We start from the raw sequence: 27,052 nt of genomic DNA, 5'->3' as shown, positions 1-27,052 counted from the left end.
CAACAAATTTATATTTATATGAACTCAACTAGTTCAGGATTAGACTCAAACATTGAAATCAATGATTGTCATAGATTTCCATGTGTGAATGAATTGATTTTTGTGCATCAATTAAATTAATTACTTTATGAAGATTTTAGGTGTAAACCTGTGATGTGTAGTTACTTGTAGTGAATCATGACCTAAATGACTATCAAACAGAATGCCAAATATGAAGACACACAAGAATTGTTATCTCAAAGAAGCAGTTTGCAAAAAGTCTACTTTTAAAGGTATATCATACAAAAGCTGTGCTTTGTGCAAAATGTTTACTTACTGGACCGTCATTCTAGCCACAGACTCTAGGTAGCAGTAGCCAGCTGAAGAGAAGCTGTCTTTATACCTCCCCATCTCAATAGCCTCCAACCACTCCCCTACAGAGTTGAAGGAGGGGAACGTGTTGAATGTGCGTTCAATTAGAGGAATGGCCGTGCTGTGTGGTCTACAAAAAAAATCATAAAATGAGGGTAAAAGTAAATGTTAGAATATCAATATGTACATCAACTCAGAAGAACATTTCACCAACCTTATACATTATTTTTTAAGGGGTGGCAATAATTTTGCAAACACACTGACATATAAACACTTTAGTCACAGTAATGAACTGTTAGCTCAAGCTAAATCTTTAGACCTATTGAAGGGCTTAAAATGCCTGCTTCTGAACTCTCATATTTTACACAAACCTATTGCCTGGGCATCAATTAAGTGGTTTTGATGTGTTGCATCTGCGATCAGTTGTTTGGTATTTGGTACTCCTAACATTTCAAAACTAAGTAAAATTACTGCTTTTCAACTGGAAGTGAGCGTCTCATCTGATCGATAGCCACAGAAGTCGATGCTCATAAAAATAAGATAAAAACTTTTGATCACAGTAATCTACAGCCAACTACTACTACTGGAAATTCGAGCTGTTGAAATGTGTTATCTATGCAGAGTACTGCTGCACCCATGTTAAATTTTAAAAGCAATACAAGAGTTCTTGAATGAAAAAGAATACTCTGAGCAAAGGTTTGTCCATAATCACTAGGACAGCCACATACATTCTTAGTAATCTATCATGTGAGGAGATTGAATTTTGTCAATCCCACCTGCCTTTACAATGTAATATGTTATATCTCTTGAGGTTTCAAACTTTGGTCTCTTTGTTTTGCTACTTTGGAAAATACATCCCCTGATATTCTGCATCTAAAGACATCAATGGTCAACCTTGTAATCCAAGAAAAACAACCTATGGACCAATATATAATTTCCATCTACCATTAAATGTCATGAAATTAATGGCATAGCCCTGCAACTAAGTGAATGCTTAATAAGTTGACGTGTCCATGGGCCAGACGTACGACCCTATTTTGCATATGCTAACGGGTTTGCGACCCGTTTGCGCATGCAAAATGTTACAGGGCCATGTACAATTCCTAAATAGCGAGTCACAATTTATTTGCGACTTGCTATTTAGGAATTGCGACCTGCTATTAGGAAGGGGAGTTCCCTTCCTAATAGTTAACCCAATACCATGTATGAATGTTTTGTAACCGCAATTGCGGTCTAAAAACACTTGCAAATTATCACACTCTTCAAGAGGGTGGTAATGCACTCGCAAAAGGGAAGGGGGTCCCCAGCGGACCCGTTCCCCTTTGCAAATGCAGGGGGAAATATTTTTTAGGGACAGGCAGTGGTCCCAGGGTCCACTGTCTGCCCTTAAAGAATGAAACGAAAATGTTTAATTTTTTTTTTTAATGCATCCCGTTTTCCTTTAACCCCTTGTGTGCCACGCCCTTTCCCCGCCCTGTGCCGGCCGTTACATTAGCGGGCGGGGTTCATGACGAGCTGGACTCGTCATGGGCACAGCGCAACCGCAGCCCATGACGAGTCCAGCTCGTCATGGGCACACAGGGGTTAAGGAAAACAGCCTGCATTTAAAAAAAAAAACCTGCTTTATTGAAAAGCAGTCCCAGACATGGTGGTCTGCTGAGCCCAGCAGGCCACCATCCCTGAGAGGGCCAGCCATTCCCATTGGGGTCGCAAACTGCAAGTGGCTCATTAATATTCATGAGCCTCGCATTTTGCGACCCCATTGGGAATCACAATCAGTGTCTCTGACACTGTAGTACATTGTAAATTGTGCCTCGCAATTTGCAATTCACAATCAAGCGCAAATTGCTAGGCGCAATTTACAAGGGTCGTACATCTGGCCCCATATGACTAAATAAGAATTCTTTGACTTTACATTCTGAATTCGGTTTTTCTTTTTTTCATGTAGTTTGCAACTCTGAAAATTTTTCTTTCCCCCCGACAAAAATCACCAAGTCACAGAGTTGACCTGTTGCTCATTTATCTTCTAGTCTGGCATGGCAGCATTTCATCAAATTAACAATGATTAAAAGCGGAAATGACCTTCTTATGATACCAAATTCGGCACCCTTCTTACAGTTTATTCTAATAGCTGTCTTCCCTTGTACAAGTTCTGACATTTTAACCATCCTCTCAGTGTTGAAGAGTATGCACTACTTCATTTGAGTGTTAGCGGCTAGTGCAAAGTGCAAGAGGACTCAAAAGACCAAAACCCTTTTGGAGGTGAACCAGGAGGTTGAAATCCTCAAATTAGGACACATCTTCAAGGCAAAGGCCCAAATAAGATAGAATTGACCCACTGTTCTTACGGTGCCCAAAGATGTACCAGAAAGTGTACAAGAAAATAACTTAGCCTAAATTGCTTCTGAAACTGGTTTAATATTCCAGCCACTACAACTATTACGAAATATAGAGCACCCTTTCCCAAACGTTTTTTTGGTTATGCATCCTCTATTCAACTTGCCAAGTCATTCAGCTAGTGCTGGGCAAGCATTTTACCCTCAGCATCCAAAAAGCTATCCCAGCTATCTCTCTTATGAGGGGTCATGACAGCATCAGAAGGAATAAAAAATAAACAAGGGTAGGAGTCCTGTTTACTTTCTCCATGTCTCACTCTTTGCCATTGCTCTAGTGCGCCAGTGCTTCACCTGGAAAAAGGAGGCTTCCACTGTATTTTGTCCTGTTTTAAGTGGATGTATATGTCAACCATATAATCCAGCCTCGAGTTGTAGCACCAACCCCCCAAGAAAGGACATCAGAGGGCATATTTAAGTAGTAGATATTCATGGTAAAAGATCACTTAACATAGATGCGCGAGGTCCAAGATAAACTTATAGGGGTTGATTCACAAAGTAAGTATACTCACTACCGTTGTGCAATAGAAGCTTAAGTTAAATGTACAAAAGGAAACAGTGTACATTATAAGTGCAAGGGAGTTATTCATTTATATTAAGTAAAAAAAATATGGGCCCTTTCAGGGGATGGATAAGGAGTCCAGGAAAGAGCAGTTAATTCACGTGATGGACTACATCCACCAATGGGGAAAATACGCAGTAGATTTGATCATTTACAAATCTGATCTATGTCTAAATCTGTTTTTTCTTGTGACACTGTAGATCATCTTTACTCTATATTAAACTAGGAACTTTGCAAATGCAAATCTGAGCAAACCATTGACGAATTTGGAAATGTAATCTATAAATGAGAAACACACACTTTGGGAGGGCTGGAAAAGCACAACTTTAGCAAACATACCTTGCAGGCATGTTGTGATTTAGCAAATAGGAATACACAAACAAATGGACGTACGCAATGTGTAAATTTCATACATTTCCCTGAAAGGTTTTGAATTGGCCCTTGGGTATGGATGCATTCAAAGAAAAAGATAATGTGTTATATAGGTTTAAGTAATAATTCAGATCTCAGTAGTATTTTAGTTTCTGTGCTGGATCAACATCAGAGATGGACAGGACTATCTATTTGATTTTCAAATTTCAAAGGGTAAGAAAATACAATAAGACAAACTACAATTCAAATAAAGTCTTCACATCATGTACATATATATAGTAAAGGCTATCTGACTTTGCATTACAAGATCTTTAGTCAAATTAGATTGAAAAATGCTATAACATTCAGAGTGGCTACATTCATATTGATGATATGTAGCACTTTAGCAATATAGTACTTTAGTGGAAAACTATTTGGCCAAGCAACACCATACTATGAATCTTTGTTCTTCCACAGATTCTGAGACTCACAAGAGTTAACTAACCCAGAGAAAATGTCTAAGGACTAACTAACACTGTACAAGTAATTTCTCTTTCGTAATTCAACTGTAAGTGAATAATGAAACTGGGTAAATGTATAGAACAGGATGGAACATGGAAACGAGCAGGGCCACAAACTCTTAAACTATTAAGGGGCCAATTTAGAATTCGGCAGAGAGGATCCTCTGTCACAAATATGGCACAGTACCCTATCTGTCAAACCCTCTGTCCACCTGATCTATTTGGTTTCAGGAGGAGCAATATCTTTCCGATGAGGGTGGCCACGCTGATGTCGTATTGTGCAAGTGCACTAATGACACACTGGATGGCAGTGGAAGTTACCTTTTTTCTTTGCTAGAATACATGAGTTCAGTTTGCGCCAATCTTCACTGCTCTTAACTATATCACTTCCTGTCCCCTTCAGCCCTGCCCTTTCTGATTCCCCAGATGCTTTCCTGTTCCCAGCATGTCTCTTAGCACCAGGTTCCTAGCGCCCCTGACATGCACTACAGTTATATTACATGTCCACCTCCTTGCAGAGTAGTTTCTCAGTGAGATATAAGTTTTAAAGTTCCTCAATGAGATGAGTGGATCTCCAACATGTTCAATGTGACTGGTGTAATAAGAACATCATCTCTGTCCCCAAAATTGCCTCACGCAGTCCCTGGACTTATTTGCTGTGAGATCGGCTGGCAGAAGTGCGCAGCCATCCTCAGTGCTTAATTTGTAAAATATTAAGTGCCAGGGCTCTGACCGGGAGGCCTTTGAAGCTTGCACCACCCATTGCCCTTGTCATCGCTGCCTATTAATCCTCTCTCTCACATGTAAATGCGACAGTTCAGATTATTTCATGTTCCCAAAGCTAAAGGAATGGCTGGGGAGGCAGGTATTTGCAATTTTAATGTATATTGACAACCGTTGTTCTGCTCATCTCTAAATTAGATGAGCAGTGCCACCATGTGGTAGACTGTTCTATGTATGGTGTTGACAATTAGGTGCCGGAGCTGAGCACCGGAACCCAATTAAGCACTGGCCGTCCTGTTTCTCCACAGCTTCGGTGAGACAATTCTTTCCAACATGGCAGCCTGCTCCACTTAGAGGCTGCCCTATCGAAAAGATCTAGAGAGCATCATTGCTGCAGCTCCTACAGCTCTAGCATTGGAGCAGACCTCGACACAACTCCAGCTGCCGCCACCCTGGGGGGAATGTTTCCTGCCCACCCGCGTCTTCCAATGATCTGGACTGGGGCCCACTCGAACCACGGCTTGTGGCCTACCCAACCTCTTGTGGGGTCTTGGGACCGGATCTTGCTGGGTCCTGACAGGCTTGGATGAGGAGATCCCAGGGCCATAACTAATTGAGGCTCCCAGGGATGGCAGCAACTGCTACGGGTCTCCCGGGATTGCCCCAAGCATGCTGGCACTTCTCTAAGAACCTGACTGAGAGCCCGCTGGAACAGTGATCATGGCCCCATGAGCTGCCTGGCCCTCGGATGGAATGCAGGGGCTCCATTAAGGTGTCGCTGCCCCCCCTCGCTGCAGTCAACCTTGAAAGATGCCTTCTGCCCACCTATTCCCTCCTGCGTCCTGGACCAAGGACCGCCTGCACTCTTGTGGGACCTTGGGGCCTGATTCTACCTGCACCAGGAGTGCCTTGGCTGAAGAGATTGTGTGGCAGCATTGGCCCTAGGCTTCCCTGGGCTGGTCCTGACTGCTATTGACCCCTGGACCCCTGGAGTGCTCTCTGCCTGCCTGTGCTGCCCTTCAGTATTAGACCAAGGGCTGCTGAAACTAAGTTTGCGACCCTGTGGCCTACCCAGCCCTCGCTGTGTCAGCGGGGGATTCCCTTGAGGGGCCATCATGTTTCCCCCCAGGCTCAACTGGGCTTCATTACAGGCCGCTTGCCTGTGCTTTGGAGCAACGTGACCTGTGCTGTGCCTTCCTGCCCCATGGCCCAGAATCACCTGGAGGCCTTCGTAGGATGCCCTGGTGGGCCCCAAAACCAACTTTAGGTACTGATCAGATCCTCCACCCCGATAAGTACTTCTGCAGCCACCTTCACATGGACCTGTGCTCACCACCTGGTGCACTGAGCTGATGTCTTGATGCCCACAGCCCCAGGTGATGCTGGCCAGCTCTCCTACACATGACATGAGCCTGATCTCAGGCATGGCATGGCCTGTTCCTGCACTACATGAACGTGGGCATGACTACCCCCATTACGATAGAGAATTTGCCCGCCTGAGATTATTGATCCCATCTGGGGAACGAGTGACCCCCACTGAACGTCTGCTGGGTTACCCGCATTGGAGCAAGTTCCTTCTGGGCCCCCTGAATGGGTGTCCTGCCCCTTTGTTTACCTCCCCCGAGTGACCAGCGGATACCGTCAGCAACAACAGGCTACCACCTGGGCTGCAACCAATCTGTGGACTCAAGGCTGCACTCACCTCCACAGGTATGTGCCCTATCCTGTAAATGGCTGAATTCTGACCCCAAAGTGGTCTTTCTGATGAGGCTCTCCCTCTTATGACTCCTGGCCCACCCAATGGGCTTTCATTCTCCTACATCCTGCCACTAAGAGTAGGAGATGGACAGGTCCCTGTGGCTACATGGGGGCTCCTGAGTCTGGCAAACTCTTTCCTTGGGGTCCAATCCTGAGTTCCTGGTAGCATGCTTTGCTGCGGGTGCTCCCCCCTTCCCTGTTGTTGCTTGTGGACCTCCGCCCCCATTCTCTGCTGCTGCTACACTGCACCCTTTTCTCTGGACACTACAACTTGGCCAGGGGGCTGTGATCAAGCCTGGCCTCAATCGCTCCAAGGACATCACCTGGACTTGGCCAGCCCCATAGCTTCAAGACCACATTTAGTCCCTCTGCTAGGGAGGAGGCTGTGTGCTGCCTAGGGGTTGGCTGCTCGTACTGCTGCAGTGTTGTGGGAAGCAGGTTGGCTCCCCAGTGTGAAAGTGTGGAGTGGCGACGACACTTCGTCAACATGGGAAAAGACAAATCTTTCCTTCTGGCAACCTATCAGACTCAAATGGACCAATACACCACCGGACCGGGGACCGACCCAAATGGGGTCACTGGAGCAGAAAAGTAACCCTCATCAGACAGAGATTTTGCCATGATCCTTCAAGCCATTCAGTCCTGCCAAGTCACAGTGGTAGGCAAGATTTTTGAGGTGCGGGTAGACGTTGCCTTACTTTGTCAAGACCTTTGTAATGCTACGGCCAGGATCACGGAGTTGGAATCCCGCTTGTTCACTGTGGAGGATGATGATACTGCTCTTCAAGCCCAAACTGCTGGCGTCCTTGGAACTGTACCGCTGTGCCAAAGATGCTGAGAACTGCTCCAGACGCAACAATGTATGTGTGATTAGTATACCTGAAGGCAGCGAATCACAGCAAGTGTACGAATATCTTGAAAGCTGGATCAAATTTTGGATGCCTCCAGACCAACAGGGCTCCTGGTTTGCAGTGGAGAGGGCCCACAGGGCATTCACCCAAAAACTGCCCCGGGTACGTCTCCCAGACCAGTCATCACTCACCTCCATAATTTCAGGGATAGGGTGCAGTCCTTCGAGAGGCCCGTTCACAGCTGGAACTATGCTGCAGGGATGCCAAGATTCTCCTCTTAAACTAGGAAGGTTCAACAGCAATGTTGTTCTTACCTAGAGGTAAATTAGAAGCTCAGGTCACTTGGACTTCAGAATCACCTCTTGTTCCCTGCTAGGCTCTGAGTAATCTACACCAACAAGTCTCACTTTTTTGACACCCCTTAGACTGCCTGGTTGTGTCTCATGGAGGAGCGCCTGCTCCATATATGGATCTCTTGTGGGGAAGGAAACCTACCAAACCTCCTGGAACAACACTGCCACCCAAACCACGGCGATACCTTACTCATTTCCGGAAAACTCGCTGCAACAATCATTCCAAATCCCCCTCAGTATCTCCTCAAACATGTGATCAGTCTACTTCACCAGAACATACTCTTCGATCCACCCACGCAGCAGACCACTAACTGGATCTGGAAGATTAATACAATGCTGCCTCAGCGCTACCCATCGAAAACCCTGCAGACACAGACCTCTCTCAGAGCCCTACCCTGTGACTCCTGTTCTACCAATTGTTCTCTTCCAGGACAACATGGCATCCAGGATTAATTGAAACTTGCTAGTTTTGTTTTGATGGCTACCACTTATTCCAGATTAAGGAGGGGTCCACCACTCAGTTCCCATTTACTAGACTATTTATTACCTTAGTTTTCTCTTCAGGGCGACAGATGCTTCTGGGGTGAGGGGGTTTCGGGGGACTCAGTAGGATGTTCATTTTGCTGATTAATTTGTTTTGTTTGTACACTTTTTTACTTGTATGAAACTAGACACACATTTCCATATCACCTCATACACTATGACCCGACACATGAATTTCCAGCACACAACATGAGCACGCTTTCTGCTCTCCTGGTACGACCGAACAAACTGTGTTCCCAGGTCTCGACAACACACCAACTCTTGTATCCCTGCTATGATGTACTGAAGGTGCAGTCCTGGAATGGTAATGGTTTTGGACCGCGTGATGCGCACTACATTCCTGAATTTTGAATAACAACACCTTCCTGGGCCTTACTGCTCCAAGAGACCCACCTCATAGGTAACAACTGCCCCTTTTTGGCATGCAAAGGCTATGACAGGATCTTTCATTCAGGATGCACGTGCGGGTACTAGGGTGTGGTGAGTTTGTTGCATCGCTCCGTTCCTATGACTGTCTCCTGCAACATTAAAGAGCCCCAGGGCTTCTTTCTTGGAATTACCGGAATGCTGGAAAGCCAAACAATCAACCTAATAGGAGTTTATGCCCCACCAAAGGCTCGAAGCATATTTCTCCATGACCTTAACAAAGTCATCCTTGACCTTCCACAGGGATTAATCTACATAGGTTGAAATTGTAATGCAGTTCCTGTACTGGAAACCTATACTATCGGCTCTCCTTCCATGTCCCGACATGCTGAGGCTCTTCACCTCTTTGACTGGGCCAGTGCCCTCGGTCTCTGTTCAGACCCAGACGGATTCCACACAGAGTACTATACAACATTCCATGACATCCTGACTCCCCAACGTCTGGCTCTTTATGAGGTATTAGCACAAACAGACACCTTTTCCCCAGAGGTAGATACCATCACAATCATGGTGATCCCAAAAACGTAACCTCTTTCGGTGGCATGTGCTGACTATCACCCAATATCCCACATCAAAGGTGAGGTCAAGATCCTCACCACACTGCTAGCAACTTGTCTCAAACAGGTCCTTCCCTCCGTTATACATCCCAACCAATGTGGCTTTATGGCAACCCACAGCACAAGACACTGCCTTTGGTGCCTACATGTGGCCCTAGCTCACCGTCATCTCCTCTCACCCAACTTAGCCTTACTTTTTATTGATTTTTAAAAGGCTTTTGATATGGTGGACTGGGGATACTTACGATTAGCATTGGTGTGGGCTGGTGTCAGGCCCCATTTCTGCGGACTTGTCCAAGCCTCATACTTCAACCCCACAGCGTAAGTCCAGATCAATGGCATTCTCTCCGATACCTTTTTCCTAGGGAACGGGATCAGACAGGGTTGTTCTCTGTCCCCACTCCTCTTCACGCTGGCAATTGAACCATTGGCTCATCTCATACGTGTTGATGGTCAACCGCATGTGTGAAATGGAGTGAAGGTCATGAGAATTGCATAGCCTTGTATACCAATGATGTTCTTCTTTATCTGGCTGACCTTGTGGTAGGCAGGCCATGCTGTCTTCACCTTCTTCAATGCTTTGGGGAGTCCTCAGGTCTCTGGGTGAACCCATCTAAATCAGTGTTGATAACCCTGCCCCCTTGACGAGACTGCTTCGACTGGTAGGACAATATTCCCATCCGTTTTCTCAGTTTTATATACCTGGTTATCTGGGTGGCACTTGCCCCTGAACTTACATGGTCCCTTAATCTTGAAAGGCAAAAATAGACCTCACTTAATGGAAATCATTTCTGTGGCATGGATCTAGGCCACACATCACCCTTACACACTGCCAATGTGCCCCTTATGATGGCGGCTTAGGTCTGGCCAATCTATATCTCTACAACCTAGCCTGTCACCTCTTAGTGATACATGATTAGTTCAATGGGGGTTGGTCGGAGCCGTGCCTACACACTGGAACTATCTCTCTGAGGATTTCACTAAATTTCGGCTATGCTCTATGGATTCTCAAACCCACACAGCACTCCCCTGGTGACGAAAACTTTTCTCCTGGCTTGGTACCTGGCTGTGTGAAACAGCGGCTCTTCAGGGTTGGGTTATGGGACCTTATTGGTGTTTCACAATTAGGTGATGTATAGTCGGACATGTATGCAATGTTTTAGAGAATATCAAGACATATATTCCCTTGTTGTTAGAATCCGGGTTCTCTGGTTGGCACAGGTAGGTACTTGTGTCAAGCAGGGAACCTTTCCTCTAGTCAGGGTAAGGGGGTACACTCCGAAAATAACCCCTGCTCACCCCCTTGGTAGCTTGGCACGAGCAGACAGGCTTATCTCAGAGGCAGCGTGTAAAGCATTTGTGAACACATACAGTAACTAAGTGACAACACTACAAATGGACACCACACAGGTTTTATATTAAAAATAAGGATTCTTTATATAGAGTTACCACAAGACCATTAAACGACAAAAATACACAATACTGTTACTTTAGATGGTAGAAGGTTGCTTAGTGCTCTTAAGTTCTTAAATGCGACACTTTAAGTCAATGTACCTTTTAGATGCGACACGCAGGACAACGAAAGTGTTGCAACGATGTTGATGCGATGAAGTTTTTGGTGCAAAGAAATAAAGACGTGAAGATCTTCCAGATGCGTTACGCTTCTCCGATGTTGCGAGAAGACTCGACTCGATGCGTCAGCTGCAGCAGCGTCACCCTTTACGCGATGCGACGACAGCGGCCTTGGCAGCGGCACTCTTCTCCGACATTTGCGAGACGCTTCCGCTCGATGCGATGTTGCAGCGGCGACAACCCTTTACGCGATGCGACGACAGCAGCTCCGACAGCGGCACGCTTCTCCGTGGATGCGAGGCGCTTTTCTTGATGCGGTGCAATGCGACAGCTATGATGGCTGCAATGGCGACACACTTCTTCCTCGATGCGAGACTCTTCTCTTGATGCAGTGCGATGCGCCAACTACGATGGCTGCGATGGCGACATGCTTCTTCGGCGTTGCGAGACACTTCCTGGATGATACGAGACGCTTCCGCTCGATGCAATGCTGCAGCGGTGACACACTTTACGCAATGCGACGACAACAGCTACAACAGCGGCACGCTTCTCCTCCTTGAGTCGCACTTCCAGCTCCTTGCGACACGCAGTCCCTCAGAAGGCCCAACAGGCACTTCCAAAGAACTCTGGGGAGCTGGGGGGTGACGTCTGTTGTTCCTGAGACTTCAGCAGGAGGCAAGCTCTATTCCAAGCCCTTGGAGATCTTTTTAGCACAAATTGAAATAAAGTATTTTGTAGTCTTCCTCCTCTCCTTCAGCAGCAAGGTAACCACTGCAGGCCAATCCCCCAGGTCAGGGACAGTACTCTTCCTTACAGCTTTCCCAGTTCCTTCTCCTCAGGCAGAGGTTCTTCTTGTCAAGCAGGATCTAATTTCTTGGGAGCAGGGTCCCGATACTTATACCCCTAATTCCTTTGTTCCTCTTGGGTAGAGGGGCCTTTGCCCAGTCCAAACCAGTTCCTGAGCACTTTGTTGACATGACTCTGACGTTCTATTCAGGGTGCAGGGCAGAGACATCAGCCGCTCCACAGGAGGTGGAGCCAGCATTGTGGTGTCAGAGCACAGCCCTATTCAGAGTCCAGGTGCACTCCTCCCACCCATCTGGATGTCAATCTCTCTATTCACCACCAGGCTACCTAGCCCTACCCCTCTGGGTTTCCCCAGCCCTGTCACTCACACAAACCAGACAGGCAGATACACATCATAGCAGAGGCGGGCTGAAATGGTTAGGCAAGCAAATACCAACTTTCTAAAGGTGGTATTTGCAAACACAGAATATTAAAATAAACTTTACTAAAAGATGTATTTTATTATTCTGAGTTCAGGCATACTAAACTCGAATTTCTATCATGTTCCCTGGGTCTGTTAGGATCATAGGATGTAACAATTCTAACAGCCCATTCTGGCCTATGGGAACAGGTAGCCTTGCAATAGTGAAAAACGAAAATGGCTGTAATTCACTATTAGGACATGTCACACACATCAGGGCTTGTCCTACCTTATGCTTACAATGCACCCTGCCCTTGGGCCTACCATAGGGGTGACTAATATGAAGTTAAGGGAAGGTTTAGGGACTAGCAAGTGGGTGCACTGGCCCAGTCAGCATGACAGTACCAGACTGCATGCAGGTTCTGCAATGGCAGACCTTAGATACATTTTACCAGACTGCTTCTGTGGGTGGCACAACCAGTGCTGCAAGCCCACCGGCAGCAGTTGTATTTACAAGCCCTGGGCACTCCTGGTGCACTTTACTGGGGTCTGACAGTAAACCAAATAAGCCAATCGAGGAATCCAACCACCATATACATTTTAAATAGGGAGCACTGGCACGGTGGCACTGGTTGGCAGTGGCACAGTGCTCTGAGCAGCTAACACCAGCAAAACACATGAGGCACAGCGATAAAAAGTGGAAGTGAGACTCACGCCAAGGTGCCAGGTCTAACACTTGTCAACACACAAGTCTACAAATACCTTCAACTGTGACATGCCCTTCAATCCCATGTTTCTCAGGCTGACCCTCTCCCAGAGTTTAGTCCGCTGGAAGCCAAGCTCCACATGGGTGCATTGGGCAAGGACGGGGTCTCCAATATCTACCACAAATCATTATTGCACTAGGAACATTTAATCACCTTACACCCGGGTGGGAGAATTGGTTGGGTTCCCTTAAGGATGATGACTGGCAGGATGCACTGATGGCACCTAGGGTCAATACCATCTTTTCTAGGCTGCGCCTGATTCAAACATATTACCTTTAAGGCACATACCTTTCCCCAGCTAGATTAAACAGAGCAGGCCTCCTCCCTGAACCCACTCATTCACATTGTAAAGCTGTGCCCGCCAATTTCTAATACATGGTGTGGTCGTGTCCTGTGAGTCAGGTCTTTTGATACACAGTGGTGGTTTCACTAACTCATGTGCTGGGATGGAAAGTCCCTCTTTCCCCCTTGATATTTTTGTTTGGAGTCCTTGATGGCTCCGGAGGAAGTAAAGCTGACTGTGCATTCTTATGGTCACCAAATGAAATATTGCCATTCACTGAAAAAAACCTGCACGCCCTACACAATGTCGACGGAAGTGGACTGGTGTACAAGAGAAACCGGTCTATAGCCCCTGAAACATTGTCGAGTATGGGGGTAAATGACTCAGTCAATTACCCTAGGGTTATGATTCAGGAACAGTGAGCTGGTGCTGCTCTATGTCATGACATCATGTCATTTTATAGACTGTAAGTGGTCATATGCTGAATTGATTCTCTGATATGCTATGTGTGTCTTGTTAACTTTTTACTGCAAAACTCAAGCCAGTTTATCCTGGAGCACGAGCACCATCCCCTGCCTACTTCCATAGACCAGTGTGCCCTGTGAGGAAGAGGAGAGTGTTGGATGGAGCAAGGTCCAGAGAGAAATCCTGTCCAGAGGACTCCCTTTGCAAGGTGTGAGGCGATGGCTGATACACTGTGTGCAGGAAAATGTCAGTGACCCTCATATGCCAGAGGAGAGCCACTGTGAAGTAAATCATGGACATCACTGTGCTGAAAGGGTCATCGACTGTGTGCTGGGAGGAGTCTGTGAACCTGAATGCCAGGAGAGGTGACTGCAAACTGAACTGAGATCATCGCTTTGGCGATGAGGCCGGAGCCTGTGTCCAGTGAGGGACCAGCAAACCTGTATACCAGGAGGGGCCGCCACGAAAGATAGCCATGCCGAGTGGGCCATAGCCAGCATGCAGAGACGGTGACCCCAAATTCCAGAAGAGGCTGCTGTGAAGGAATCTGCTGTGCCGATTGGGTCAGAGCCCATGTGCAGTACATATATGACCCCTCTGTATTTCATTTGGGGTCACAGGGACAAGCAAGAAGTGCTTGTCAGTATTGTCACCAGAGGAGTGATGCCGCCGTGGAGTCCCCGGCGCACCTACACAAAGGATCATCATGAGGACCTTTGCACTACTCTTTCCCACTGTGCAATGGACCAAAGAATTACCCTGCCAGGAGGTGCTGCAAAGAATCTCCGGCCGCTGCGGTTGCACGACCGTATGTGTGGAACTCAAGAATGGCCAAATGCAGCTCACCTGGGCCATGTGCAATGAATTCACCTGAAACAGCTGCTGCCTCTTCAGGGACACAGGAACTCTAATTGCTCCGATCTGAGTGGGTAAGAGTGATTTTGGTCCAGTTCGTCCCTGGGGAACTTTCTTGCTGGATAGTTCTACAGCGCTGGAACACTTTTGACTTTAATACAGAGTCTGAGTGGACTCTTCAGACTAGTGAGGCTTAGCCAAGATGTTACCTACAGTTAATGGGGAATAACCACTATTGTTAGAGCGAGGGGCGAGTGGGGCCTAGGGAACCACCTAAGAAACCTCGGGGGACTGTGTAGTTGTTTATGAATGTCATATTTCCATTCACATTGATAGTGGTAAAGTAAATTATTTCTCTTGTCTTAACAGTAAGTATTTTCTGTTCAGTGATTTATTGCTACTACAGTACGTATTTTGAGTTGTGAGTCTGTGCTGACTCCCCTGTATCCACTTTTCCTAATCCCCAAAGGGAGCCTTGCGCTGCTCGGACCATGCTACTCTTGAGAGTCAAGTGCTGAAAGGGTATTTTGTCCAGTTGCTCAGGATCCATTGATGGTCAAGCATGGGATGTCAGGAGAAAACTACCTCAACCCCCACGGTTCTGGCCCAGTAGCGCCTGCTTGCCCCCTGGACTTCTGAACCAGGATCTGGCAATATTATTTAGAACAATATTTTGTAAAAAAAAATGTTTTTATTTTACATTATAACTATAGGAACACAATATGTTTTAGAACTATATTTTTGATCTGATATTCATGTCAGTCAATATTGTTGTAAATGACAGTGTCATACAGCCTCCTTAAATGGGTCCCCTTGGGTGCCAACTATCATTTCATATTGGCATACAGCAATCATAAAGCTCTTGATAGCAGAATTCAGTATACCCTGAACAGCAAACACAAAATTTCCAAAGAATTCAGATCTCTATGAAGCTCTGAAACCCTGCGTATTGAAACCCAACCTTTAAAAAAAGACTCTCACACAAACCATCTAAGGAACACTCTAACGGTATAGGACCCCATCAACCCAGCCATCAGAACAAACCATGACCACAATGTATTCTTAAAGGAACTGAGGTCCCTCCTTTTAAGCGATAGTGGCCATGATCCTCTAACCCGTTAAAGGATCTTTGTGCACTGGCCTCGCTGATCTCTTAGATCTCCCTTGTGAGCTCTACGGTACTTGGCAGCTAGTCACCTATGACTCCATTTTCTGCTGCTATTATACTTTACATCACACTAATGTCACTTACGAAATGTACACAACCCTGTCCCGTATTGTGTTTCTTCACCACATGCAGACACTGCGCTTTATAAAACTGCAATATATAAATGTAGATTAAAAAAAAATATTGACTTTGCTATGGAGAGTAGGAGTGTTAAACATGTTGATTTTTTCTCTTATGGTTATGATGTAATGGCGTGGGCCCTTTGTTAATATGCCAGCAGGCTTGCCTGTGTAATGAGATGTAGGAATCTATCATCTTGTCTTTGGTGTTCCGTGCTACTGTTGCCACTTGTTATTTCAGGCTGGTTTGACTGTACTCCCACTCCTTGCCTCACTTTTCAAAGTTGTCAGGGGCATATTATCAAGGACGGCGTTAAAATTATTGCCGGTTTAGCGGCAGAAAACTGTCGCTAAAGCGGCGATAATGGGCTTGATAATATGCCCTGGAAAATTCCAGTAGAAGCCCATGTTCACACAACATGGGCTTCTATTGGAATTCTCCAGGGCATATTATCAAGCCCATTATCGCCGCTTTAGCGGCAGTTTTCAGCCGCTAAACCGGCAATAATTTTAACGCCGTCCTTGATAATATGCCCTCAGTTTAGGAGTCCTAAAGTTTGGAGTCGTAACTTTAATACTCCTAAACTGAGAAAAATCCTAACTTTAACACTTTCGGTATTCACAGAAGGCATTTAGGAGTCCTAAAGTTAGGAGTCCTAACTTCTGTGAATACCGAAATGAGTAAGTGCCTTCTGTGAATACCAAAATGAGTAAGTGCCTTCTGTGAATACCAAAATGGTAGTAAGTTTAGGATTTTGTCTTAAGTTAGTTCTGTGAATCGGGCCCTATGATTTTACATGCTATAAGTGATGTAGCATGCAAAGGTATAAACAGTGCACAGAAAATGCATGAGTTATAATGTAGAGTAGCAAGCCAGGTGGCAAGACTGTGTTCAGAGGTGCGTGACATATAGTGATTTGAAGGTGGTGCGTAAATTATAAATTGAAGTTATAGTTGTAACTTTATAATTTTTAATGTTAGTGTATTTTAAGTTGGGTTTGTATAGGAAGAATACAAAAGGTCTAACTATAAATAATTTTCCTTCACCTTTGTTTTTTTCATTGTATGTTGATGGTTTTTATTTTTTAATAAAAATGTGTTACAAATCGCAGTTTGGAGTGTCATTGATGGAAATGTTGAGAAGTGGAATGTAGTAACGTACAGTGAAGGATAGTGTTGGTAGAGTCAAGTGTTGTATAGTGGAGTACTGTAGAGTGGTATAGAGTGGAGTCAAGTAGAGTGGAGCGGCGTAGCACACAGTGGAGTGGCATAGTATACAGTGGAGTGGCGTGGTCGGTCATATCATGGAGTTGAGTATCATACAGTGGAGCAGCGTGTTGTATGGTGCAGTGTCATGTTGAAAAGTAGTGATGACGGTTGTATAGTGGAGTGTTGTCGACTGGCGTGTCAAGAAATGGAGTGGAGTTTCATCGAGTAAATTGTCGTAGAGTGATAGAGTGTAGCAGAGTGCTGTAAAGTATAGTGACATAGAGTGGAGTTCAGTGGAGTAGAGTGTCGTATAGTTCAGTATTGTCGAGTGTAGCGCCTTGCAGTACAGTGGCATAGAGTCTAATACAGTGTAGTGTTGTGCAGTGGAGCATCATTATTTGTGAGAACACAGTGCATGGTAGAGTGACGAGTTATAGTTTGTGTTGTCTGGTTAGCGAGCTGAAAAGTGTGTGTAATGAGGTCTGCTATTTATAAGAGTTTGAAGGTAGTGGATAAATTGTAAATTGACGTTATAACTATAAATTTAGAATTTTTAAGTTTGTGTAATTTAAACTTGGTTTGTATAAGGAAAATACGTTTTCCAAATTATGACTAATCTTTAACCTTTGATTTTTTTCATTGAATTTAAATGGTTTTTATTAATTTTTAATAAAAATATATTTCAAATCGTAGAGTCCAGTATCGCAAGTGGAGAGTTGTTATGTGGAGTGTCACACAATACAGTGGAGGACAGTGTTGTAAAGTATATTGTCATAGAGTGGAGTATTGTAGATTGGAATAGAGTGGAGTAGAGTAGAGTGTAGTAACATATTGTACAGTGTAGTAAGGTGTTACATAGGGACAAGAGTACAAAACACTTATTTTGCATTTCCTAAATTGCAATTCCATATGAATCACTATTTAGGAAATTTAAAATGCTATGTATAAAATTCACGATTTCCTAATAGCAATTCTAACTGAGTAGGATTCGCTATTAGGAAATTGCAAATAGTAAATGCTATTCCATTCCCACGTATATACCAAATAGGAAATGGTTTGCCTTTCCTAAATTCCGAATTCCTAATAGGAAATCGAAGTTTAGGAAATCCAAATCCAAGGGTGCCCCTGGCTTTAAAGACCCTCTGGAGGCACCACGAGATTTGTAGTATAAATGTGAAGGTTCATATGCACTAGGGGCCCCAACTTTTATTTTGGCTATCTTTCTCTTCTTCACCCTATCTTGGAGGTATTACATCAACAGTACCATAGAAGCTATTCTAACAAAGAAGATAATCACAGATAATCACATCTCAATTTCACTTTGGAAATGTACATTGACACTAGAGCCCGCTGTCACGCCTATTTAGAAAGGTCATTGCGGAGAAGGAAACGATCTCATGAAAAAGCCGTGGTGGTATGCAAAATCAGAAGTGCATAGGTCTAGTGGGCTGGGTTTTACAGTTTATTTCCCTGATATTACAGATACACTTCATGCAGCAAGAGTAAATGCATGCAGTCTCCCATGGTGTGCAAAACACCAATGCAGTGTAACTTCAGAAGTTCAAAACTGCCGCTATTTGAAGAATGTGGCCACATTTTAGCTATCGGATTCGCTAATGAGGGCCACTTTCATTTTTATGCCCAGGCCTACTTTCTGTCCCAGTACGACCCTGGAAGGTGTTAAGATATAAGAAATCACCTGTTGACCATCTATGGTATTTCTCCAAATGTTCAATATATGTGTCTTAAGAAAGTCGTCATATCAAGCTCAAATGCAATTACAGTGAACCTTTAAAATGCACCATACAACACAATACATAACAAGGGTTACAATCTCTTCAAATGCTTTTAATAAAAATATCAATACGACCTCCGTGTAGATTCTCAGATCAATTTTTCATTATCAGAAATCTGAATCATGTTCATGAAAAACGCTTCTCAAAGATTTAACCTTGTAATTGGCATTTTGTCCCCCATCCTTTACTATCCCTTTAAAATTACCATTGTTCGCTTGCACTCTTTTCCCACTAAAATTAGGTCTGGCTGAAATGTACTTATGCTGGTTAATGTGCCTAATTTTGGGAATTCGACTTACACTTGTTATGTGAAATTTACAAAATGACAGTATTATGCCACTTTGGCAAATTAAGAGCCATTCACTGTAAACATTTACAGGAATGCATGGGAACAACAAAATGCGAGCAGCTGACGTTCACCGTGCTCCATTGCGTCATTGCGCCAAAAATTGATGCGAGGATGTCTTTCACACTAAGATATAGCACAAAGTGATGGATTTGCATTTATGATATTATGTGTAATTTTGTATCATTTTGCAGACATTTTGCATAATTGCGCTCAAGCAACTATGCAAATCTTTTCCACCCCTAATTGCAACCACTTATCAGACTATTCACATGGACAGTCGAACTGCATTGCGGGACTCTCGCTCATACGTTTCTTCTTCCAAGGTCCTCTCTCTAGCATCTTACCATGGGGGGCTGTATGGAAACACCAGTTAATTCTACTGAGGGGTAAGTGTAAAAAATTATTGGTGATGTCTGCATTTATTTGGATGGTCAAATCACAGTTAGGTCCATATTACGAATGGCCTCTTAAATCTGAAAGGCCGGTAACAGCCATTGCTGGTCCCATCGGAATTATGAAACCCACAGAAACACCACAAATATGTTTATTTTGACTCGTAGAGTTCCGCTGCTGAAAGCAGGCGAAAATGCGAAATCTCTCTGTGACAACCAGGTGGCACTTGAGAAACTAGTGGAGAATTAAGACACGAATTTCCGTCTCCCTGGTCGTTGCTCACCTCTCAGAGATCCCCGAGGATTCCACTTGTAAACCCCCGATGGCTTCACCAGTCCCCATGATAATGGTAACTCCGGATAGCCACAGGTACCGGAAGGATTAAACGGCCACTCAGAACAAGAGCCCTAGTCTCCTCGACTCCTATTGAATTTGATACTTTCGTTTCAAAATACTGCATTTTGTCTTTCAAAACCTTCTAGAATAAGGAGCAGGATAATCAGGCAGACAGGTGCACACTTAAATGTTAACATGCAAAAAAAAAAGAAAAAAACAGGATTTCCAATACATTTCGAAGATCAAAGAGGTTACCTAGTGCAAGTAGAAGTGGCCGATTTTGTACCGTCTGGCGTCTGGACCAGTTTGCTTAGTATATTATGGATGTGCGAAAACTTAGGTCTTTCATTGCGATCCTTCTGCCAGCAGTCCAGCATTAACTGGTGGAGAGGCGTCGGGCAGTTCATTGGCGCAGGCAGGCGGAATCCATCTTCTATGGCCTTTACCACCTGTATAAGTAAACTGTGCGTCAGGAGTAATGTCACACTCAGAGACAGATGCAGAGCCTTGTTTGGGTAAATTGTCTTGGGGAAGCGCTAGTACAGCTCAAAAGACGCGTCACCTTTAACGGCAGAAGATCTGCACTACTACTGGAGGACGGAGAGAAGGAAGGGAATACATCAGGGAGGATGTGGGAGGTAAAAAAGGAGGAAGGATTGATTGATTTTAGAAGAATTGGAAGGGTGGGTTGGAAGGTGGATGGATGGGTGCTGGGGTAGATGTGGGAATACAGGTTAGTGGATTGTAGGATTTGGGTGTCATTTCAGTGCATGGAGAAATAGGGATATTGGTTGAGGGGGGTGAAAACCCTACCCAAGTAACAACCACAGTCTTTGTCAGGGTGAACCAGAAAAAGCACTAAATTAACCTGTGCTCAACCCTTGGGTAGCTTGGCACAAAAGCAGTCAGGATTAACTTAGAGGCATTGTGTAAAGTATTTATGCAGGACACAAACAGTAATAAAGTAAAAAGCACAATACAGGAAAAGTCCAAAATTGATTTAAAAAATAGAGAACATTTTAATAATTAAAAAGATATCAAAACAAAGTGCATCTATCCAGTGGAACCAGTGTTTTAACGTGTTGATTTCTAAATAGCACCTAAAATGTAAAAGCACTAACCCCAGGTATCTGGTTAAGGCTGACAGCGGTGGAGTGCGGGTTGGAAACGCAAGGTGGATTGGGACCTGTCCCAGCCACCTTTGGACTTAAAATAAGTTTTGAAGAAAAGTTCCTGAGAAAGGTAGAGTTCAGTGGAGCAAGGCAGCAGGTGGTGTCAGAAAAAGAGGCATTGTCATCGGTGAGCTGCAGGGCAAGGTCGCAGTGAAGATATTTACCTTTGGACATTGTCACATTTTTGGATATCAAAATTCTCCAGAGGGACGAAGCTGCAGCGGTAGTTGACGAGGGCTCCAAAAGTCTTCTTTGGAGGTCCCACTGAACATGATTTTCTGCTGCTGAGAAAAATTTAGCCGGAGCTATAGTGAAGTCAGGCTGTCCAGCGATGCACCTTGGGCGGATCATCTTGCAGGTAGGCCAGAATCTTCTGTTAGTTCTCAAGGCACTTCTTAGTAAAAAAAATTCTAAGTCCCGCGTTTTACTGTTAGATAGGAGCAGCACTTCTAGCACCACTTCCAAGGTTCCAGGACCTGGCGGCACAACTTTGTGGTCTAGGACTAACTCCAGCAGAGGCCAGGAGAAGGATTCAATGATGCAGGAGCTTGTTATGCCCCTGTAGCCCACACAGGAGTCCAGCCAACTATCCGCTAGAGTAATTTCTGGTGGTCCTAGGTACAAGGAGATGGCCCTGTTCTCCTTCAAGCCAGGATACTGGCAGACGGCGCAAATGGTTAGGGCAAGAAAATGCCAACTTTCAGTGGCATTTTCAGAATTGAGATCTAAAATTAGTCTTTATCATTAACCGGGATTTAAAATTACAATTCATTTGAGTTTCAACATGGCATTTCTACCAGCTCCCAATTAAAAGTTAGCACATTTTGGAAAGTAATAAGGCAACCCAATGCAAGGGAAGAGTTTGGTCTTACAGCAGTGAAAAAACAATTATGGGGTTTTTCAGTACCAGGACATGTAAAATGTAATCCCACATGTCCTACTTTTTAAACACAATTCAATCTGCCAATGGAGTTTTTGGACCTACCTTAGTAGTGACATATATGTATTAAAAAGCAAGGAATAGGCCCAGCAAAAAGTATATTTTGCCAGATCGAAATGGCAGTTTAAAACTCCACTACAGGTTGTAGTGGCATACCTGAGGCAAGTTTTATAGTGCTATTTTAGTGGGTGGCACAATGAGTGCTGCAGGCCCACTAGACTTTTAATTTACAGGCCCTAGATACCATATACTAGGGACTTATAAGTAAATTAAATGTGTCAATGAGGTAAAGGCTAGATTCACCATGGTTTAGGGGGAAAGTACAAGCTCTTTAGCACTTGTTAGCAGTGGTAAAGTGTAGAAAGTCCTAATGCCATCAAAACAAATTAAAAAAACAGAAGGGGTGTGGGCAAACAATTTGGGGGAAGACGACACAATTGATGTCAGGTCTAATATGTGTCCCCCCAGCTGAAAGCAATGAGAACTACCAACCCTCATGAAAGTTCTCATCACTAAGGGGGAATAATCTGCAAAGACCATCATCATTGGATTCCCAGGAAGGCGTCCCAGTGTAAAGTCCATTCACTGTAGGAAGACGAACCACTTCAACAGTTTGCGTTTCTCACCCCTCATCTGATTTAGCCATCTGAGGGGTATGTGGTCTTTCAAAACTATTCAGAAATGAGTCCCAAACAAGTATGTAATGAGATCCTTCAGTGCCCAGTCAACACCAAAGGCTTCTCTCTCAATTACACTTCACCTCTGTTCCCTGGGAAGTATCCTCATACTAAGAAGGCTATGCTATTATATGTCGATTTGTATAGCATAGTAATCACCCTTGAGGGTATCCTGGCAATGATCAGGAGGGTAGGCAGAGGACTGCCTTGTGGTTATTCGAAGAGATAGGTCTCCCGTTTCTTGCAGAACTTAAGAAGCGATGAGGAGGTCCTGATGTGCTGTAGGAGATAGTTCCATGCTTTTGGGGAGATATAACAAAATGTGCAACTTCCTGCTTTGCTACTGTGTATGCATAGTACGTGTGAAAGTGAAAGTCTGGCTGAGCGGAGGTGTCTGGTGGGTTGGTGGAAATATATGCAGTTGTTGAGGTAAGCGGGGTCAATGTTGTGTAGTGCTTTGTACATGTGAGAGAGGAGTTTGAATTGGGCCTGTTTTTGCATGGGGCGCCATTGGAGTTCTCTGAGGTGTGGTAACATTACTGCATCCACCACGCCGACCAGGGCAGTCACAGAACAACTCTGTTGCATTCTTCTCAACACACGATCGCTCTGCAAAAATACCACAGAGATCTGGGATACAATTTCATCCCTCACATTATCTTCCTCACTGAGATGTGGCTGAACCCTGCCTCCGCACTGGACATCAATATCGCCATCCCCGAAGGCTACAAGATAACATACCAGGACAGAATCAACAAAAACAGAGGTGGAATTGCCATCATCTAAAAGGACAATATCTGTGCATGACCTCCTCAGACGACTCAACCCCGACAATGGAGCATCTCAACTTCCAACTACACACTGATGGGACAAGCACCATGAGAGGTAACCTTGCCTGCAGACCACCAGGACCATACCCCTGCTTCTGCAACACCATCCCCAAACTCATTGCCTCGATCACCATCAACTCCAAGCACTACGTCTTCCACCTCAGCGACCCGAGCAACACCAACACAACTGACTTCATAGAAAGCATGACCAACATCGACCTCAAACAACTTGTTACCAAACCCTATCCACATCGCAGGACACAAGCTCAACCCCATTTTCACATTCAGCGACAGTCAAGTATAACCATGCCTCATAGCTCACCTGGACTGACCACCACAGCATCCACTTCATCATGTTGGGAGCTACCAACACTATCACAAGGCTCCAAGCTCCACGCACAGAAACTGGAAACACATATCTGAACACCAGTGCAACAATGCTCTCAACTCCTAACTCCTAGACACAACACCTAACACAGAACAGGCTGTGAAAAACTTCTCCCAGTGGGTCACTGAATAAGCAGACACAGTTGCCCCCGCAAAGCCAGCCAAACCTAAAGGACCAACCAAAAGAGCCAGATGGTTCACAGCGGAGCTGAAATCCATCAAGTGCAACTGCCGGGAACTAGAAAGAAAGTGGAGCACCATTAAAGAGATAGGAGACCATACCACTTTCAAGACAGCACTCAACCAGTACCACCGTCTCCTGAAAGAAACTTAGAAGAACTTCCTAGCAGACCGCATAGATGCCAGTGCTCTCCTTCTTCACCATCTTGAAGAAGGTCTCCAACCTCTAAGCCACTGGGAACGTCATCACCCCCTCCCAAGAACTGTGTAACACCCTGGTGGACTTGTTCCACAACAAGTTATCTATGTACGAAAACTTCTAACCCCAACCCTCTGCTGCCTACAGCACCAGCCTGCTCACACACACACAAACTCAAACCCCAAACATCTCCTCACCCACTGGGATACTCTCACTACTCAAGGCACAATCTCTATCATGAACTCTGTGCACTCTGGATCACCAATGGATGCCTGTCCTCACCACGTCTTCAACCTCAGGAGCAAGACGATTGGCAATGAGCTCAAGAAAGTCCTGAACACCTCAGTTACCCCTGCTTCCTTCCCTGAGGACTGGCAACATGCTGAAGTAAGGCCTCTCCTGAAGAAACCATCCGCTCACCCAACAGAACTGAAGAACCACAAGCCCATCTAACTACTCCCATTTTCATTAATGGTTCTCAAGGAGGCAATCAACCAGCAACTCACTGAGCACCTGGAACACCACAACTTCCTGGACCACTCGTAATCTGGATTCCAAACCATCCACAACCCGAGACAGCCCTGATCACTGCCACTGATGACATAAGGGCCCTCCTGGACTCCGGCAAAATGGCAGCCCTCATCCTTTTGGACCTGTCAGTTGCCTTCAACACTGTCTCCCATCACATCCTTATCAACAGACTCCATCACATCAGAATCTAAGGCGACACCCTCAAATGGATTCTCTCATTCCTCACTGGTAGAGCCCAGAGAATCAGCCTCCCACCGTTCACATCAGAACCCAAGGAAATCATCTGTGGTGCCCTCCAAGGAACTTCCCTCAGCCCCACCCTCTTCAAACCATAAATGACCCCTCAGGCCAAAACCGTCAGAGTGCATGAACTCAACATATTCTCCTATTCCGACGACACCCAGCTCATCCCCTCGCTGTCAGAAGACCCCGCCACTACTAGAGCCAACTTCCACAGATGTATGATGAACGTCACTGACTGAATGAGGGACAACTGTCTCAAGCTCAACACTGACAATTCGGAAGCCCTCATCTATGGGAACAGCACATCTCCATGGAACAACGCATGGTAGCCTACTAAACTTGGCCATTCCCTGCCCAACAGACCACGCCCACAACCTAGGCATCATCTTAGACAGCAAGCTATCCATTAAAAAACTTATCAATGCAGTCTCATCCACTTGCATCCAAAAGCTGCATATTCTTCGCATCATCTTCAGGTGGCTCCCAGTCAACACCTGAAAGACTGTCATGCCCGCCTTGATCACCAGCAGACTGGACTATGGGAATACACTCTATATAAGAATCACTGCATGCCTCCTGAAGAGACTACAGACAAAACAGAAGTTGACACACACATATAAAGCCCTGCACAGTGAAGGACCAGCATACATCTACAAACAAATGATCTTCCACCAACCGACCAGACTCCTACGATCCACCTCTCTCTTCCTCACAGACATCACATGGATCCAATGAAGCAACAGCGGAGGATGCTTCTTCTCACATCTGGAGGCCAAAGCTTGAAATGACCTTTCCCTACACCTCAGGGCCACCTCATTGCTCCAGCAACTCAGGAAAGCACGCAAGAACAGGCTGTTTGAATTAACATATCCCCATGAAGCAGCTAGCTACTCCAGCGCCTTGAAACCCTCATGGGTGACTTGCTGTGCTTTACAAATCACTTGATTGATTGATTGGTTGACTGATTGGTGAGATCTGGGAGTGGTGAGGAAGGTTGAGGACAAGTCTCACTATTGTGTTCTGGATGGTTTGGAGTCTGTTTGAATGCTGTTTGGTGCTTTCAGCATAGAGTGTGTTTCTGTATTCAAGTCTGTTGGTTATGAGTGCCTGTGTGACTGTTTACCTGGTGTTCTCTGGTAGCCTTTGATAGCCACTTGAAGATTACGAGGTCTTATTTCCCAAAAACATAATTTTTGTCTTGACCAAGTTGAACTTGAGGCTGTTGGATCTCATTCAGGTGACTACTTTGGTCATGCAGGTAGCGAAGTTGGTATTTGTCAGGGGTGTCATGAGTAATGGAGAGCATCAGTTTTGTGTCAATCGGCATATGAGAGAATGTTGATGCCCTGTGACCTGATGATGTTGGTTAGTGAAGTCATGTAAATGTTGAGTAGGTTCTGATTGACAGACGTTCCATGGAGGACTCCACAGTTGAGCTTCCTGTTGTTCGAAGTATAGGGTTGCATGATGACTTTTTGTGTCCTTCCAGTTAGGATGGAACAGATCCAGTTGAGGGCCAGTCCTTGGATGGCTGTCTTGTGAAGTATGCTGAAAGGGGAGAAGTGGGAGACTGTGTCAATGGCGGCCGAGAGCTCAAGCAGGATATGGGCCCCTGTTTTTCCTTGGTTGAGGATCATCATGATGTTGTCGGTTGCTGAGAAGAGGGTTGCCTTGGTGCTTTGGTTAGGTCAAAATCCTGATTAAGTGGTGTCCATAATTTGGTGTAGGTTGAGGTGGTCTGTGAGTCACTTGTTCGATATTTTCATGACCTTGGCTGGGTAAGGTAGTAGGGAGATTGGGCGGTAGTTTGCTAGGTGGTTGGGGTCTGCCAAATATTTCTTTAGAAGTGCAATGACTTCTATGTGTTTTCATACTTCTGGGAAGGTGGCAGTGGCGATGGACGTATTTAGGATATGGATGAGTAGTTCGCTCATTGGGGTGACACTCCAAGTTGTGGATGTGATAAGGGCAAGTATTCATGGCAT

General features: G+C 45.1%; 1 protein-coding gene across 1 annotated transcript in view; it reads right to left on the bottom strand.

Moving 5' to 3' along the window:
* The window catches only part of EPHA10 (EPH receptor A10), a 1,455,844-nt gene that overhangs the window by 12,269 nt on the left and 1,416,523 nt on the right, over positions 1–27,052 (bottom strand). Inside the window, exons 15-16 of the mRNA XM_085647895.1 lie at positions 20,164–20,357; positions 317–481 (exon numbers count right to left, since the gene is read on the bottom strand). Coding sequence (XP_085504021.1) covers positions 317–481; positions 20,164–20,357 — 359 coding nt within the window. The remainder of the gene's footprint in view (positions 1–316; positions 482–20,163; positions 20,358–27,052) is intronic.

The sequence above is a fragment of the Triturus cristatus genome, chromosome 3_2, assembly GCF_964204655.1.
Source record: "Triturus cristatus chromosome 3_2, aTriCri1.1, whole genome shotgun sequence".
Classification (NCBI taxonomy): Eukaryota; Metazoa; Chordata; class Amphibia; order Caudata; family Salamandridae; genus Triturus; species Triturus cristatus.
The sequence above is the reverse complement of the archived record's forward strand: the minus strand, read 5'-3'. Positions and strand labels throughout refer to the sequence as shown.